This window comes from Wyeomyia smithii, chromosome 2 (genome assembly GCF_029784165.1).
Source record: "Wyeomyia smithii strain HCP4-BCI-WySm-NY-G18 chromosome 2, ASM2978416v1, whole genome shotgun sequence".
Taxonomy (NCBI): Eukaryota; Metazoa; Arthropoda; class Insecta; order Diptera; family Culicidae; genus Wyeomyia; species Wyeomyia smithii.
Genome location: NC_073695.1, coordinates 10,888,141 through 10,903,876, shown reverse-complemented (window position 1 = coordinate 10,903,876; position 15,736 = coordinate 10,888,141). Strand labels below are relative to the sequence as shown.

Below are 15,736 nucleotides of genomic sequence, written 5' to 3'. Positions count from 1 at the left end.
AATTGAATTGCAGCGGAAATTAAATGAATTATAACAATATTTAGAGACTTGCTATTGAAGAACCGAGCGAGGGCGTCACATGTGCCCCAGCATTTGCCATCGAAGCTGAAAATGACCGGCCGAGCCGAACGAATGTTTGCACTTCTCTGCTAGCGTTTCTTCGGTCCAATTATATTATTGGCGAACGATCGGAAAATTGGGTGTCGGGTTGGAAAAGTCTCCGCCGTCGCCGACACGGTCAACGGAAGCGGAGATTCTGCGAGTGTGATACGAACGGAAAAACGGCAATGGGAATAAGCAAATTTAATTAAAAAACAGCACCGTGTTTGCTTTAGATTTGCTGCTCGTGTGGCAGGTTCGACTTCGACGTCGACCGCGAAACTAACGGCTTGGATGATGATGCGCCGCCGGAAGATGGAAGAAGAAAAACTGTCGATTTTTCTGTATGTAGAGGGAAATTGAAAAATTGAGAATTGTTGAGCTCCGCCAAGCGACGCGACGGATGGGTTTTAGTGGGATGGGGGTAAGGGGGACGAATTTAATCCCTACGGAATGAATCTTAAAGGCAAAGAAGGATCCTGGGCCAATGTTGGCAATCAATAGAGAGTAGTTTTTTGGCAAATCGTAGCCCGGGCGATATCGAGTGCTGGAACGCGACCAGAGTGCAGAACGTTGACCTCCCCGGATTTTCATCGGCAGTTATATCGGGAAAGTTTGCATTTCTTCTCGTCCCGGAGATTTAATTAAAAATGCTGACGTGTGCTTTCGGTACGAGAGATCAGTACATTTTAATTAAAAGTGTTTAGTAGCTGTGCACAGTCCGAGACCGTGATTGGTTCGTACCGGGCAGGCAACAAACGTGGTTTATTTGAATAATGAAATATCATTTCGTGAAGAAGCTCGTTTTAGTTTCTCTCCCCTGCCAATGGAGCAGAATAAGCAAAGATTCAAAATCTCATTAAACCGCACCGAATTAGTTTCTGGTTCAGCTGCTGAGGTCCTCGACTTGGTTGTGCTTCTGAAATTTCCATACAGTTCGAGTTCGAATCAGAAGAAACATCTTACGAAAATACACACAATCTAATTGAAAATGGGTCAAACTCGTTGATCCTGTAATTTATGCTGTGTTACGTTCCACTTCATCGTAGAACAAAATTAGCATACTGAATTTCGATTTGAATATCGAATAATATGCGAAACAAGCGAGGAATAAGCAAAGCAGCAGCAGACAGGTCTGCCATTTTCAAGGTTATACTAGTAGTATATGCACCAATTTTGACGAGAACTCGTTTGTTTTGTTTTTGCCCTGAGGACGTGAAAATGTATCCTTGAAACGTCGGATTTGACATAGTAAAACGTATTTTAAAGAAACCCGTGAACGAAATTGCCATCATTGAATGTATTGTTTGCTTTCAAAACGAGTTTCAAAACTTTTATTATTCTTATAGTATTTTTCCTAGTTTTCTGGTGGTTGTCTTAGACTAAAAATCGGTAGATGCGAACATGGTCCAAAACGCGTTTGTCTGATATAAACTAAAATGGCAGTAGAACCCAAGATGGCGGCCAAAATGGAGGCCTTTCATTATTCTTATTTATTGAAATTATTACAGAGAATTATTACTTCAGATTAATGGTCTAAACCTTGATTAACCCAAGTCTAATTTATTACTCAAGTTCTTGCAAGAGATACATTGACTTGAGATAGGCTGTCGGAGTTCTACGTTTACCTTGTGGCCGTGTCTCATACACATCCTCTTCATCCATTTCCCAGTGTGCAATGGATGAAACATGGAACCACCAATTTAGTTCTGAATCTAATCGGTGGTCGCAACATCAACCGGTGAATTGTTGTCTAGATTTTTTTCAAAATCGCGCATTTGATGAATGCACTACTCGAACATCTAAAACCCCGAACTAACAGATGTAACACTGGAACCTAGCTCCATTGCCACAAAAAAACGATCATTTCTAAAATCCACACATGTTTTGTGGTTTCCAATTTGACACCTCCACGTACGCTAGCGCTAAAGTCAAAATACAAGACGTAGCGCGAGTACGGCAGCAGATGGTGCTAGTGTTACCAACGTAAAGTACTGGCATCATCCGGATGACGATTTTATTAAAAACCAGCAAACCCGGCAATCTACGTCCTGCCCATTTTTCTTTATTTAAATAATTTTATACATTCCAGATAATTCCAGGCGCTTTTTAAAGAGTCGCCAAATCTATAACGAAACGGATATTGGGTACGCTCAAACTCAAAAGACAAATCGTTAGAAATGATTGGTTTTATCGGAATAAGAACATCGTCTCCTTTTGGCTTTTGGACATTACCTCGATTCCGGAAATACCAATATTGTGTGGTATTTGCTATTTTTCAATTGATTACAAGAAGCCGGAAGTCGTCATCTTGGATTTGTGGAGTCAACTTCGGGCAACTGAGCATCAATCTGATTCCAGAAATACCCATATGGGGTGGCATCGACTAATTTTAGCTGTTATACAGCAACCGGAAGTCATCATCTTTAAATTCAAAATGGCGTCCAGGGTCAATTCTTGGCTTTTATTTATCATCTCGATTATGGAAATATCCATATCAAGTGGTGTTCGGTCATTTTCGGCTGTTTCCCAGAGATCGGAAGTCGCCGTCTTAAATTCAAAATGGTATCTGGGGTCGATGTTTTCCAGTATTCGGGAATTTTTGGCTGCTTAACAGAAACTGGAATCAGCCAACTTTGAATTCAAAATGGTGTCTGCGGTCGACTATTTAGATATTTAGACATAGATTGAAATCAGAATATTAGTATTAGTGACTGCTACTCATAGAGCAGTGCAAGCAGCGAACAACAACTTGTGAACTTACTAGATTTATATAGCTATGATACTCGATCGATTTATCTCGACGGATTTGGTCATTTAAAAGAATCATTGGATGATTTGCAAAAAAAAAAAAAACGAAACGAAATTTTGTTCACAACATTTTGTAATCAACGCTAGCTCCCCCAAAAACCCTCCATTCCACAAAGCCACAAAAGCGTTGCTGATTTTTCATGGCAACACTTGTAAATTGTGAATAATTATTATTTGTCATCCTGTGCACGCGCTTTTTTCTTACACGACGAGAGAAATTTCTCTCTCGCTCGTAGAATTTCCATGTACGTGCGACGAGACTAGACACGTCACATACAATTTGCAGGTTGCTCTTTCGCTTCTCTTTCGGTTCGGATCGCTACGCGCAAGGCGATGGGATGTCTCGTCGCTTTACGAAATGAGCGAGAAACCCGTGCTGTACATACTTGGTATCAGTGTGTTAGTCTCACTCAAACTGTCGGTGCGTGCTTGCTGCTACTCAGGGGAATGCATGAAGAAAAAAGTGTATCTCGTAAGCGTGTGTGCAAAAGACTTGAGAAGAGTAGCATATGTCTCGTTCTCAAGTAGAAAGGAGGAGAAAGGTGTTGCTTCTCGCTCGCTTTGCAATTCTGCTCGATACTAGTTGAAACTGTTTAGGTGTAGTAGTTTGGAGCTGCCAAATACATTGAAACAACGCTTGAGCATTAATTGTGTTATGTCCAACACACAACCATTGTACTGGTGGTTTCAAATTATATCAACAATTGCGCTAAAAACGCACAATTTTGTACTACTTTTGAACCATCCAACTTTTGCGTGTAGTATTCGGCAATTTTGGTGTGTTTTCCAGAAGCCGGAAATGGCCATCTTAGTATTTATAATGGTATCTGTGATCGATTTTTGGCTTTTGTGCATCATTATGGTTCCGGAAATACATATTGTGGCTGCTATTTGGTCACACTTGGCAGTTTTTCAGGAACCGGAAGTTGCTATCTTGGATTTGGAGGAGTGTCAAATCATCATATATACATTTCTTAACCTCAAGAACCTCGACATGCCAAATTTGGTTCTATTTTCTTGATTAGTTCTTGATATGCGAAGAAATTTGTATGAAATTCATATGGGAGCCCTTCATTTTAGGGAGGGGAGTCGAACCATCATGAGAATATTTTTTGCCTTCAAAACCTTCTACAGGCCAAATTTGATTTCATTTGCTTGATTAGCTCCAGAGTTATGCATAAATTTGTGTTTGATTTGTATAAGAATCCTCCCTAAGAATTTAGAATAGGGAGGGGCCATGAACTATCTTAATCACCTTTACCGGCCTTTGAAAAACTTGTATGCAAAATTTCACACCGATCTACTCAGTAGTTGCCAAGTCTTTATGGATCAGACAAACAGATAGACAGAGCTGCACTTTGAATGCTTAGATTTGTTTAAAGTGTTATGTCTGTTTGTCTGTGGTGAAAAATCACCGATGTTATTGTACCTTATTATTGGACGTTGAAACCAGGCCGTAACGGTTATCGATTGGACGTTGAAATTAGGCCGTAATGGTCGCGTATGGTGAAGAAAAAAGTGCTGTTTCACCAAGACAATGCTTCACCTCAGTTTGCTTGCGATACGATCGATAAATTGAAGAAATCACGCTACGAATTGGTTCCCCTTCCTCCGCATTCGCCAACTTCAGTCCCATGTGTTTATTTCCTGTTTTCCCGGCTAAAAATGTGGCTCTCTGACAAGCAATTTCAGTCGAATAAAGAGGTAGAGTTGGAAGCAAACTATATTGATAGATTAATTTTTTTATCCATCTGAACGAATATCGATATGCAAGGTAATATAGTCACTCGTTGTGTTGTTCTCCATACGTTGCCAGTCCCTAGGGGGAGAAAGGATAGCTACAGGAGAATGTAATGCTGACTGAGTAGTAGAAGAGGTGTGGTGTGGTGGCGAGGAGAGTGTGGTGTAAGGGAGTTGAACGTGAGTAGGTGAGTATACACTGTTATTTACTCTCTTTTTCCATCATGATCATCAGTCAAATGAATATGAATAGATCACAATTGTTCGCTTGGTGTACATCGTACGAAAAACTTCATATACCGAGTTATGCACATTAATAATCACGTGTTGTAGTTTACACTGATAACAAGAAATGTATCGTAAAAGCCCATACACACACACACACACACACACACACACACACACACACACACGACGTGACAACGCTTTTCTGACGAAAATTTTCAGTACCTTCTTGAAAGCTTCCGATGTAGCTAAGAGCATCTACCGCCTTCCAGGCGTCTTCTTTAAAGGTACAATCGCGCCGCTTCAAGCTACGCCGCGTGCACACCTACTTGTCGTCGCACCTTCCAATTTTTGGCTGTCGTTTACACGGCAGGCAAAACGTTTGCAGAAGGTGCGAATGACAAATGTCACTTCCAGATTATTTGTTTATGTTTGGACTATACCAAAAAAATGTCCCAATTTCATTATTTTGTCGTTTTTTAATTCGGTGAAACTTTGCAAATACGTTTTTTTTGACGTAGAGCTACGTCTCTCAGGAAGTTCGGCTACATAGGGATGTGAAATGAATATCTAAAAAGGAAAAAGGAAAATAGATGTCCAATTTCAAATGCTAATAAATCGGTTTTTGATGGATTTCCTTCGTTCTTGAAGCAATCGACTGAAAATCCATTTATCATCCGTCCAAATACAGCCAATTTTAATTTAATTGCTCAAACTATCATAATATGGGTCATTCCATACGAAGTGTACATGCCACTTGGACACGACCATCACAAAGTTTACTCAAAGTTTGAGTAATTATTCATGTACTGTCTCTTTGGAAAAATCTCAATTTTGGTGTCGATTGGAATACCCCCGCTCTGTAGGACTCACAATTCATAGACGTAAGATGTCGGAAAAATACTGATAGACGATATTTGAAGAAAATAAATCAAGGAATCCAGAAAAAATATATCTTTTGACCAGAAGTGTTGCCAGATAAATTATTTTTGTATTTGAAAACAAAATTGACATTTTTCGGCAAGCGCAGCTATTTTTATTTTAAATTTGATAATTTCATCGTAATTCTTGGAAAATTTGACGAAAGAAACAACTATAATCCCGAGGTAATATGAGCCAATCTCGAGATATAACATTTTTACGAAAATAGTTGTAAATTTCGTAATTATTTTATTTTATAATTTATAGACGTAAGACACCCGAAAACTAGTGATAGGTGAATTTTGAAGAATATAAACCAAGGAATCCAGAAAAAATATTGTTTTTGACCAGATGTGTTGCCCGTATTTCTCGGAACATTTTACGTAAGAAACATTTACCACTCCGTGGTAATATGAGCCAATCTCGAGATATAACATTTTTACGAAAAATAATTATGAAATTCAAAACTATTTGTCTCATATTACGTAAAATTACGTAAAATTTTCCGAGAAATACGATGAAACCATCAAATTTAAAATAAAATTAGCTGCATTTGCCGGAAAATGCAAATTTAGTTTTTAACTACAAAAGTAATCTATCTAGCAACACTTCCGATCAAAAGTAATTTTTTTCTGGATTCCTTGGTTTATTTTCTTCAAAATTCTCCTATCACTATTTTTCGGGTGTCTTACGTCAATAAATTGTAAAAAAAAAATAATTACGAAGTTTACAACTTTTTTCGTAAAAATGTTATATCTCGAGATTGGCTCATGTTACCTCGGGATGATAGTTGTTTCTATGTGAAATTGTCCAAGTAATACGATGAAGTTATCAAATTTAAGATAAAAATGGCTGAAAATGTAAATTTAGTTTTCAAATACAAATATAATTTACCTGGCAACACTTCCGGTCAAAACTTATATTTTTTCTGGATTCCTTAGTTTATTTTCTTTAAAACTATCAGTATATTTCGGACATCTTAAGTCTATGAATTGTGAGATTTAGAAAAGGAGATTTTGAACAAAAAATGCGTCACTTTGCAATGAACAGGGGGGTCCCACGGAGGGGGGGGGGGTATTCCAATGGACACCAAATTTGGGATTTTTCCAAAGTGACAGTAGATGAATAATTCTCCCAACTTTGAGCAAAATCTGTGATGGTCGTGTCCAAGTTTGTGCTTTTTCGTGGTCACTCCGTATGCAATGACCCATATTTAATTTAACATATTCAATAATAATAATAAGGCTTCACGCCTTGTTGAAACACAGATTTCGACCTCTGGTTGGTCGCTTAATGCTTGCTTTCCCTAGCAAGGCCCACATAATTATACGCCTTGTAAACCGGGGATGTACCATTTAGGCTACATAAAAACCTTCTTCTGCTCAAACCAATCAGTTTACTGTAATCAGTGTCAGCGGTAGGTGCAGCGGCACTCACTCACTCATCCAGTGAAAAGTTCTGCCATATTTTGGCAACACACAAACGTTTGTGGGATGCTGACAATCAAAGCCTGTCGGCCGTCAAATTTTCAGTGTGAAAATAGCTTTCCACTGTGTTATCAGAAGAATATTTTATTCCCACTCTCGAGGACCACACAAAGATGCGATCAGCATCATATCTGTTAACAAATTAAACAACAAATTGTCCTTTTAAGAACAAATTAAATACGGAGCCACTGAAAAGATTCAAAATGGCAAATCGAAGATGTTGACTGCCGGTTTCTGGAAAATTGTCGAAAATGGTCAAATATGGATATTTTTGGAACCGGGAGGATGCCCAGAAGCCGGAAATCGACTCCAGATGCCAGATGCTAAAATCCAAAGTGGCAACTTCCGATCTGGAAAATAGCCATAAATGAACAAACGTCACCTTTCAGGAGTATTTTCGGATTCGGGATGATATTATGAATATCCGGGCCGTAAATCATTATTTTCAGAAATCATTTTATTAGTGCTGGATAAAAATTGTTAGCATTGATTTAGAATAGTCCACCGTAATCGTAGCGTGAAAATATTATAACAAATAGCTTTGTGTAGTTCTACGTCAACTGTGCGGTCGTGGCTTTGCACACAACCCTAGAGATGGTTTTTCGAAACTCGAATTATTTTAGAGGAGGGCTAATATATTTTAAGAACCAGAACAGGCAAACCACAAAAGGTTAACAGAACATGGATGAATGTCTAGTCATGGTGTTAAAATTTCCAAAAAAAAAACTATTTTTTGGTTTGGTTTGTTCGATTTATGGGATGTCTTCAGCAAAGTTGTAAATAATATTTTGGTCGTTCCAGAAACATAATGCGTAGAAAAAAAAAATGTTCTTGACAAATAATTTTTTTTCTCGTGGAAACAAAAATTTCAAATATATTTATGAGTTGAATATCTCAAAAAAACTTCTTTTTATCAAATATCTGATTTTCGCTACAAAAACTACACATTGTTTAATATCAACGCTTGTTCAAACTTTGAGAAATAAAAACTAAAATAAATTAGTTTTCTGAAAAAAAAAAAATCTTTTCTGTCGATTTTTTTTGGGAGGACATTTTCATAATCTACAATATCTGCCACAGTCTTAAGTGCTTGCAAAAGCAATAAGTCGTCATTCAAATCACTCAAATCGATCCAGACGGAAAAATATCAAACACAGTACTATCATCACAACACCTATATGCATTTTTGGATGAAAAAAGCATTGGGTTAAAATAGCATATTTAACACGCCGTTGCCAGCGTCTTCGGCAATAAAAGGCGAGAAGAAGGCGTCACATAAAAAATACGCTGTGTAGAAGGCACATTGCGTCTACACGGAGGACGGTTAAGTGCGTAGAAGGTGGTAGGCGATCGCCTTCTTTGTTAGAAAGCGATACTGAAGGTGTCCCAACGGAAGGCGTGATCCCGCCTTTCAATTTGTATGGAAAAAGCGTCATTACGCTCGCCGTGTGTGCATTTGGGCCTTAAGCAGGCTTCTTCCTTTTTCTTGATTTTTGCTCATATTTCCTTCTCTACCTGCCAAACCCCTTGGAGAACTAGACTTTCTCTCACACAGAGTGAGTAATTATCCACATTTAGGCGTAGAGTTTTTCAGTCGCAGAGTTCCTTTTCACTCTTAATCATCGCGTGTTAAGGGTAAACATTTGTTTGCTCTCTCAGTTCAAGAGGGAGTAGTTTTCGTTAGCTTCTTCTTCATTAGAAGAGAAGATGGCCAAATATCAAAACATTTAGGTTCATATTGAAGCCACATCCTAACCGTTTTCGAATTTAATATTATAAAAAGATTCACAACTCACTATGAGTGCGTATTCTGCAGAAAGTTCGATTTTATACTGTTTTTGCCGCACCCCAGTGCGACGAGAACGGTAACGCAATGCTTAGTTGATCGCCTAGCAATTTATTTCACTTTTCTTGCGTGCGCGGATGAGCAATTTACAAGAGTTTCACTGAGTTTTTACTATGTCAAATTAGGAGCGTTTTTTCGTCAAAGAAACTATTACTCTGCGCTCTCTCTACAGCAGATGATGTGTTGCACATTGAATGTAAGCTCACAATTTTTAAGAGGGAAGAAAACTGTTTTCTTTTTAAGATGGAGATGAGCAAAACGAAGCCCGGCCTTAAGAAGGAAGGCTAAGAGAGTGCACAAACATCGATACTTATTTACTTGTAGACTTGGTTTATATGTATTCAAAATGGCTAGAGGCGATTTTTTCCATCAGCAACAAATTTTGAACTGCACTCCCCATGTTGGTTGAATATTGTTACTATTTCCTTCAGAACTTTTAGATTACACCACAGCTACGAGCCTCGCATTTTTCGCTTTTCACAGCCTGATTGATTGATAGTGATTATTTTAATCCTCATAGCGTCATAAAAAATAAACATTTCATTAGTCGACCTTGCATTCGAAAAGAAAGAGCCAAAGAGACAGAGCGAATGAGAAAAATTGAGATCATGGCAGCCGTGGTAACTTCTGGTGCTATCAAAAGCAAATGCTCGCAGTAGTGGTAGTACCTACAAGCGATCATTGTCTCCTCGGTTTTGTGTCGACGAGACTGATGAATATCATTTCATGTGTCCTTGTTATTTTTTGGATGCCTCCTTTGTCCCCACCCTCTGCTATACTTTAGCTGCAGATAAAAGCTGAAGGTTCGTCGCTGGATTTTAAATTCAATTACCTACTTGTGATTTTTCCCCTTTCTTCCCTTCGCGGCCGCTTTTTGATTTGTACATCCCACCGGGGTTGCAGTGATTGCAGATTTTTTTTTGTTTTAAAACATATCGCTTCGTTTCCTTCCGGCCGCAGATCGTATAATTGGATTGGATGATTTAATTTCATGGTGGGTTTCACTTTTGTCTGTTTGACCAGGTTGGTCACAAATTGCCAGCTGGCTTGGCCGAGCGGGGGTGCGTGAGAATTTTCCATTTGCTTAATGCAATTTTTTTTACGGAACGCTGGAGGGAAGCAATCGATTCATAATCCTGTTTTGAGGGCTTACCGATAAAGTCAAGCTATGGGTTGCTACTGTATTAGATTCTGTAATACAAACTATTAATCGTCGGACGTCTAGCATCGTTGTCAGTTTCACTAGCTATTCTACAATATCAGTGACGCTACCAAAATAGTTAGCTTTTCTGATTTCTAGATATTTTGTATCATAGTTAGTATACCTAGAACCTTGCTTTTGAGTGTTTTTTTTTCTGTTATCAGCTTTGGTTTGGTAGAGAGAAACAAAAAACTTCATACTCGATTAGGTAATAATTGACATGTAGGCAGCACGCACATCGCTGTACTGTTCATGATTTTTTCGTCCTTAACTTGATGTATAGATATACTTTTTCACTGATATTTAACGCGAGTTAAGTAGAAAAGGGAGTTGCTACTGAAAGCGAAGTAATTGAAATCTCTTGACTTAAGCATATGTCAGTTGCTATGTTGAACGAAAAGGTTGATTTTTATTTACACTGCTACTTTGCTAGGTTATGTATGTGTTATTTACTTTAGAGCTTAAGACTGAAATTCTATTGGGTTTATGTTTTGGCTTGCTGACAAGTACGTGGTATCAACAATGTAAATTGTATTTTGTTCGGTTTAACCTAGTCAGAAGCAAAAAGTTTGCTACTGCTGTTTTATTTGTCCCGGAAAATAACCTGTCAAAATTAGTTTTTTTTTCTTCTACATCGTAATAAAGTTTTGCGCTCAGCTTCACTGTACTGTAACTGTTAATAAACAATTACACTTTCCACGTATTATTAGTTTCTCTTTTGTAAGTGTAAATCTTTTAGCAGTCGCCATTAGCTGAGCACATGTTTTGGTCCATATAATCATTTTAATTTATTAGTCTTATTGAAGCTTCCCTACAAAAGTTTTGTGAGAAGATTCAAACACTAAATTTACTTTAAAATACGGTTGTGTTGGCTCTTAAATAGATCGTAAAAAACTGCACCTTTTACCATTTCATTCTAGAATTGTGAGTGTGTGTGTTTATATATTGTTGTTGTTATTTCTTTTTGCTTACGTTGTTCAATATAATTGTGTACCTATATCTTTCGGTTGTCTCAGTGTGAACCGCGTTTGCTGTCGAACAATATTTTGCAAATTGTCGGTATCAAACAATCAGGGTAAGCTTCCTGTTTGGTAATTTTGCTCATCTTTTCGGAAATCAGCTTAAGAATTTGTTAGATGTGGGATAGTAATGAAATTACCTTATACATTTTCTTGCTACTGTCTAGTATGATTAACTTTGGTTGCATGTGTATATATAAGATTTTATCGATCTTGGTTTGTATCGTTTGCTTGTGTTATACAAAAATTTAAATGTTTACTTTTAATTATACCCTGTTCAAATACGTTTAATATAATTTATGTAGATTCTTTTGCAAGATCAAAATTATATATTCATATTTTAGTATTGAAAATAATCTGCATTCTATTTATTTTGATTTTTTTTATGATGATCAAAATTTTTATATGTTTTCGTGTATATAGAATTAACAATTTTTTTTTAAGTAAAACAAAATTTTTTGTGTAAAATAATATCTAAAAGTAGTTTAGTTTTTGTTTCACATTGAAAGTTTTATACAAATTTAGCAAAACATGAAGAAGACTTATTTCAAAGGTGCATGCCAACAATATAACAACAAAAATGTGTAAACTTCAACTTTATGGTAGTAACTTAACATAAATTTTTAATTAGCCGATCTGTGCGATGTTAACAAAAATGTGATCGAAGCAAAGGGTTGACTAACGCATTGTGCAACGCTTTCAACTGTACACATCTAGGAAAAAAACTCAAACAATCTAGCCTGATGGAAACTGTTGGAACTGTTTTTTTTCGGGTAGATAGCTGAGCTGAGACGTTTTCGTTAACTGCGCATCGCAAAATATCGACCGCTGTGATGGGAAACACAAATTACGATAATCAAACGGCGAATACAAATACAACAATACAGCAAACAACCAAAAAATTTAAACCAACACCGAAACTCCACGGAAACAATCGCCCGACCACGAAGCACCACACGCACACAGCAACCTTTCGTGATCAGAGCGAATGAACAAAACAAAGAACAACGAAACTATAGTTGAACGAGTATTATAATAATCAAAGAGAAAAAAACAAATTGACTTACCGCCGGCGCTCTTCGGTTTTGACAACACTTCTATCGAGACACGCGTTATTCTATTGACAGCTTTCGTGTCGATCGCGATAAAACGAGAAACAAAATGACGCTGGTGTAGCAAAGTGGACATCTCTCTCTCTCTTTTTGTGAAAACGCTCTCAACTCAAGCCGCACACGAAAAGGAGAATTTCTTTTCTACGGAAGACGACAGGTTGTGTGTTTTTAGGTGAAAGCAACAAAATCAATACGGATGAAAGAAAGAAAACTCGTTTTGCTTGATGTGTGTTAATTAGTTATTATTCTCCTCTTTTTGTTTCCAGTTGTTTTGTTGTTGTTGTTGTTTTTATCTGCACTTTGTTGCCTGGCATTTCCTCCCATCAAAGATGGCGTCAGTGTAGATTGCAGTCCCAATCAATCGTATTTGTTTGCTCGTTATAAGTAATAATAATTCACAATAATAAACTGGTATGCTTGTCGCTTGGTTGTTGTTTTATTCTTGCTCTCAAATACGTGTCGTTTCAGTAAGGTGATTTTTCTTTTGTTTACTTTTTTTTTGTATAACTTGTGTATGCGAGAGAAAACTTGCTTCGTCTAAATTGTCAGTTTTTTCTTGTTACGAAAATTTTGGGCTTCTCTGCAGCTTTTATTTTTTCTTCTTCTAAAAGTCAAGTCTCAAATTGATGTTTTTCTTTATGCTTTTGTATGAGAAACTTTCCTGTCTTTCTTCTTTGCTGTTTGTATGTGAGTGGGTGATCGTGTGTGTTTGTGTTCACTTGTGTGTTGTACCTTCCATATAATTTGCCTTAGGTTTACATTCGTTTTCAATTGAAATAATTTTTTCACATAAATCTGCGTGTTACTGCACATTTAAATTGTTCTTTTTCTTGTTTTTTTTGCGCTCATATTTTTTTTGTTCATTTTTCCCACGTTTGTTGTTCATGAGTTCTTTGAATGATAAAAATTAATTTATAATAATTTTATTATCATAGTATTTGTTTTAAATATTTGTATTATTTTATTTAATTTAAATTTCAATATAATTTATATTTAACTAAGTTTTTTGTTTTCTTTCTTTGAATTACGTTTTTATTTAATTCATATATTTCATGTATTTATAATAATTTACAATCTCATTTGAATTTATCGCCCGCGCAGTCGGATAGTTTTTCACTTTTCAGCGTAAAAAATATCCAAAGTTTTAAACTGCTCCTTGCACCTGGATCATAGCTGTCTGCTCGTTTTCTTCCCTCTTATTTCCGTCTGGTGATAAATTTGAATTTTTCCACATTGCCTCACAGTTTTTTTTTGGTTTTGCTTACTGTCTTACTTTTAGAAACAATTATTATTATTGCATTTTTACTTTCTCTCTTTTCGCTTATATTTTTTTTTTTTGTTATCCGTACACAAAGTTTTCTTTTCCATTTGCCGGTTTATGGCTACGTGTTTCGTGTTTGTTGTTTACTGTTTTCTGTGTCGCTTTCGCCCTTAGCCCGGACCTATATTAACTGTTTTTTGGTGTAGAGTTCGAAAATAGAATCCAATCCAATGTGAAGCTCTGTAGTTCTAAATAAGGGTCTACGCGGTTTTTTGGCTAACCTTCTTTCAATTATTTTTGTATATATTTTGTGTGTGTTTTTTTTCTTCATTTGTTGTTGATGTTGTGATTGGTTGAGCTGCAGTAGGATGAATTCAAATAGAGTATCGTACAGTTAGTTTTGCTTGCAATTGAAAAGTAAAGTAGGAATAGGTGCTAAAAACGATCGCTTAATGCGCAAAAATGTTATAGCTTCCGATCGCATCCTGTCTGTCCATATTAATAAATATATATACCTAAGACCTCTAGCTTTGACCACCTCTCTCGTACTCGTTTATCGCTTTACAATTGTTTTTTAATTCTTTCAAGAAGTAAAAATATTATATTTCAATAGAATGCTTGCTTCCAGCAATAGAAAAAACAGAAACGTAATAAGTTTTGTTTACTTATTGTGTATTTTTTGGGTTTTCTGCAAGTGGACTTTAGCTCCACTTATCACGATCAGCTGACGCGTGTGAACATGCCTGAGCACAGTCAGTCAGCCGCCATTTATAACTTAGAAATCGTGTTTCATCCGTCTTACGTCTTACAGTGTAGGTAATAATTTTATTTAAAAGTAAAAATTAAGTAAATATAAAGAGCATAACAAATATTTTACGAAACAAATTTCCTCATTTGGTTATCCTTAATAGCTTAAACAATGATGCACTTTTTGTGTTTTTCTGTTGTTGTTTTTTCTTTTTGTTGTTTTTTGCTTAAAAATATCTGTGTGTGTGTTAGTATATTTGGTTGAATATTTTCTGCTATTCCTTTTGGTAGCAATTTATTATCATTTGATGAATGTGGTTGTTAGTCTGCTCTACACGGGATCATGTAATTCGTTTCTTTTGCTTTTTGAGTGATCGTGATCTTTTTGTGTCTTTTTTCCCCTTCAAAAAAACAAACGTACGACGAACGCATTTTTTGCCGCCCAGCCAGCCTGCTGTCATGGACAGCAGAAAACCATTCTCCCGTACAGTGTATGCTCATGCACAATGTCATTCACGTATCGTTTTTTTTTGTTTGGTTTTTTATTTCGTTCCGCTACACGCTGACCAGCTTCGGCCAATTTCAAAATATTATTTTTAACTTTCGCACTGCAAACATGGTGGGAAAATTGTTTTCAACGAATAACTTTTTATCGTTGGTGCAATTATTACACATAATAACAAGCAACACGCTGTCCCAAAATTGGCTGACTAATTGTCGTCACCCCGAAAAAGTAAAAATGTGTGAAAAAAACGCAATCAACGCGACATCAGCGCAATAATCATTTTGACACATGCATGCGTGTGTGTTTACGTGTGTGTGTGTGAGAGAGTGTTAGCCACTGGCCGCCAGTAGGAGGCTGTGTTGCTTTTAAACGGTTGCAAAATGATTGTTTTGTGTTTTTAATTCAAGTCGCGTGCGTATGCTTGTGTGTATGTGTGTGTGTAGTAGTAATAGTAGTTGTAACGTTACTGTGGATGCCGCGCTTAGTTAGCCCAATTTTAGCTGCTGTCTAATGTTTTACATGGTCACGGGTTATTTGTTTGGTTTGCTGACTGGTGCGGTTGTACTTTTTGCTAACCGTCCTCAAGTAGTAGTTGTTGGTTTTTTTTTTCTTCTAAAGTTGGTAGCTCTGCGTGCTTGCTGTCATGCCTGGGACAAATGGAAATCACACCCCGTTCCAAAATAATAGCGAAGATGGTGATCATATATTGCTTAGTTTATTTCAATGATAGCCGTTGGTGAATGCTGCTGGAATTAATTGTCC

The 15,736-nt window shown here is 36.9% G+C and overlaps 1 protein-coding gene across 2 annotated transcripts in view; it reads right to left on the bottom strand.

Annotated features, from left to right (window-relative positions):
- Positions 1–15,736, bottom strand: part of LOC129726076 (RNA-binding protein Musashi homolog Rbp6) — a 1,668,991-nt gene that overhangs the window by 18,614 nt on the left and 1,634,641 nt on the right. For both annotated transcript variants that reach the window (XM_055682685.1, XM_055682686.1), the window contains one exon: positions 1–15,736. This exon is cut by the window's left edge and continues 18,614 nt beyond it. In XM_055682685.1, the coding sequence (XP_055538660.1) occupies positions 15,695–15,736 (42 nt within the window). In that variant the 3' untranslated portion in view covers positions 1–15,694.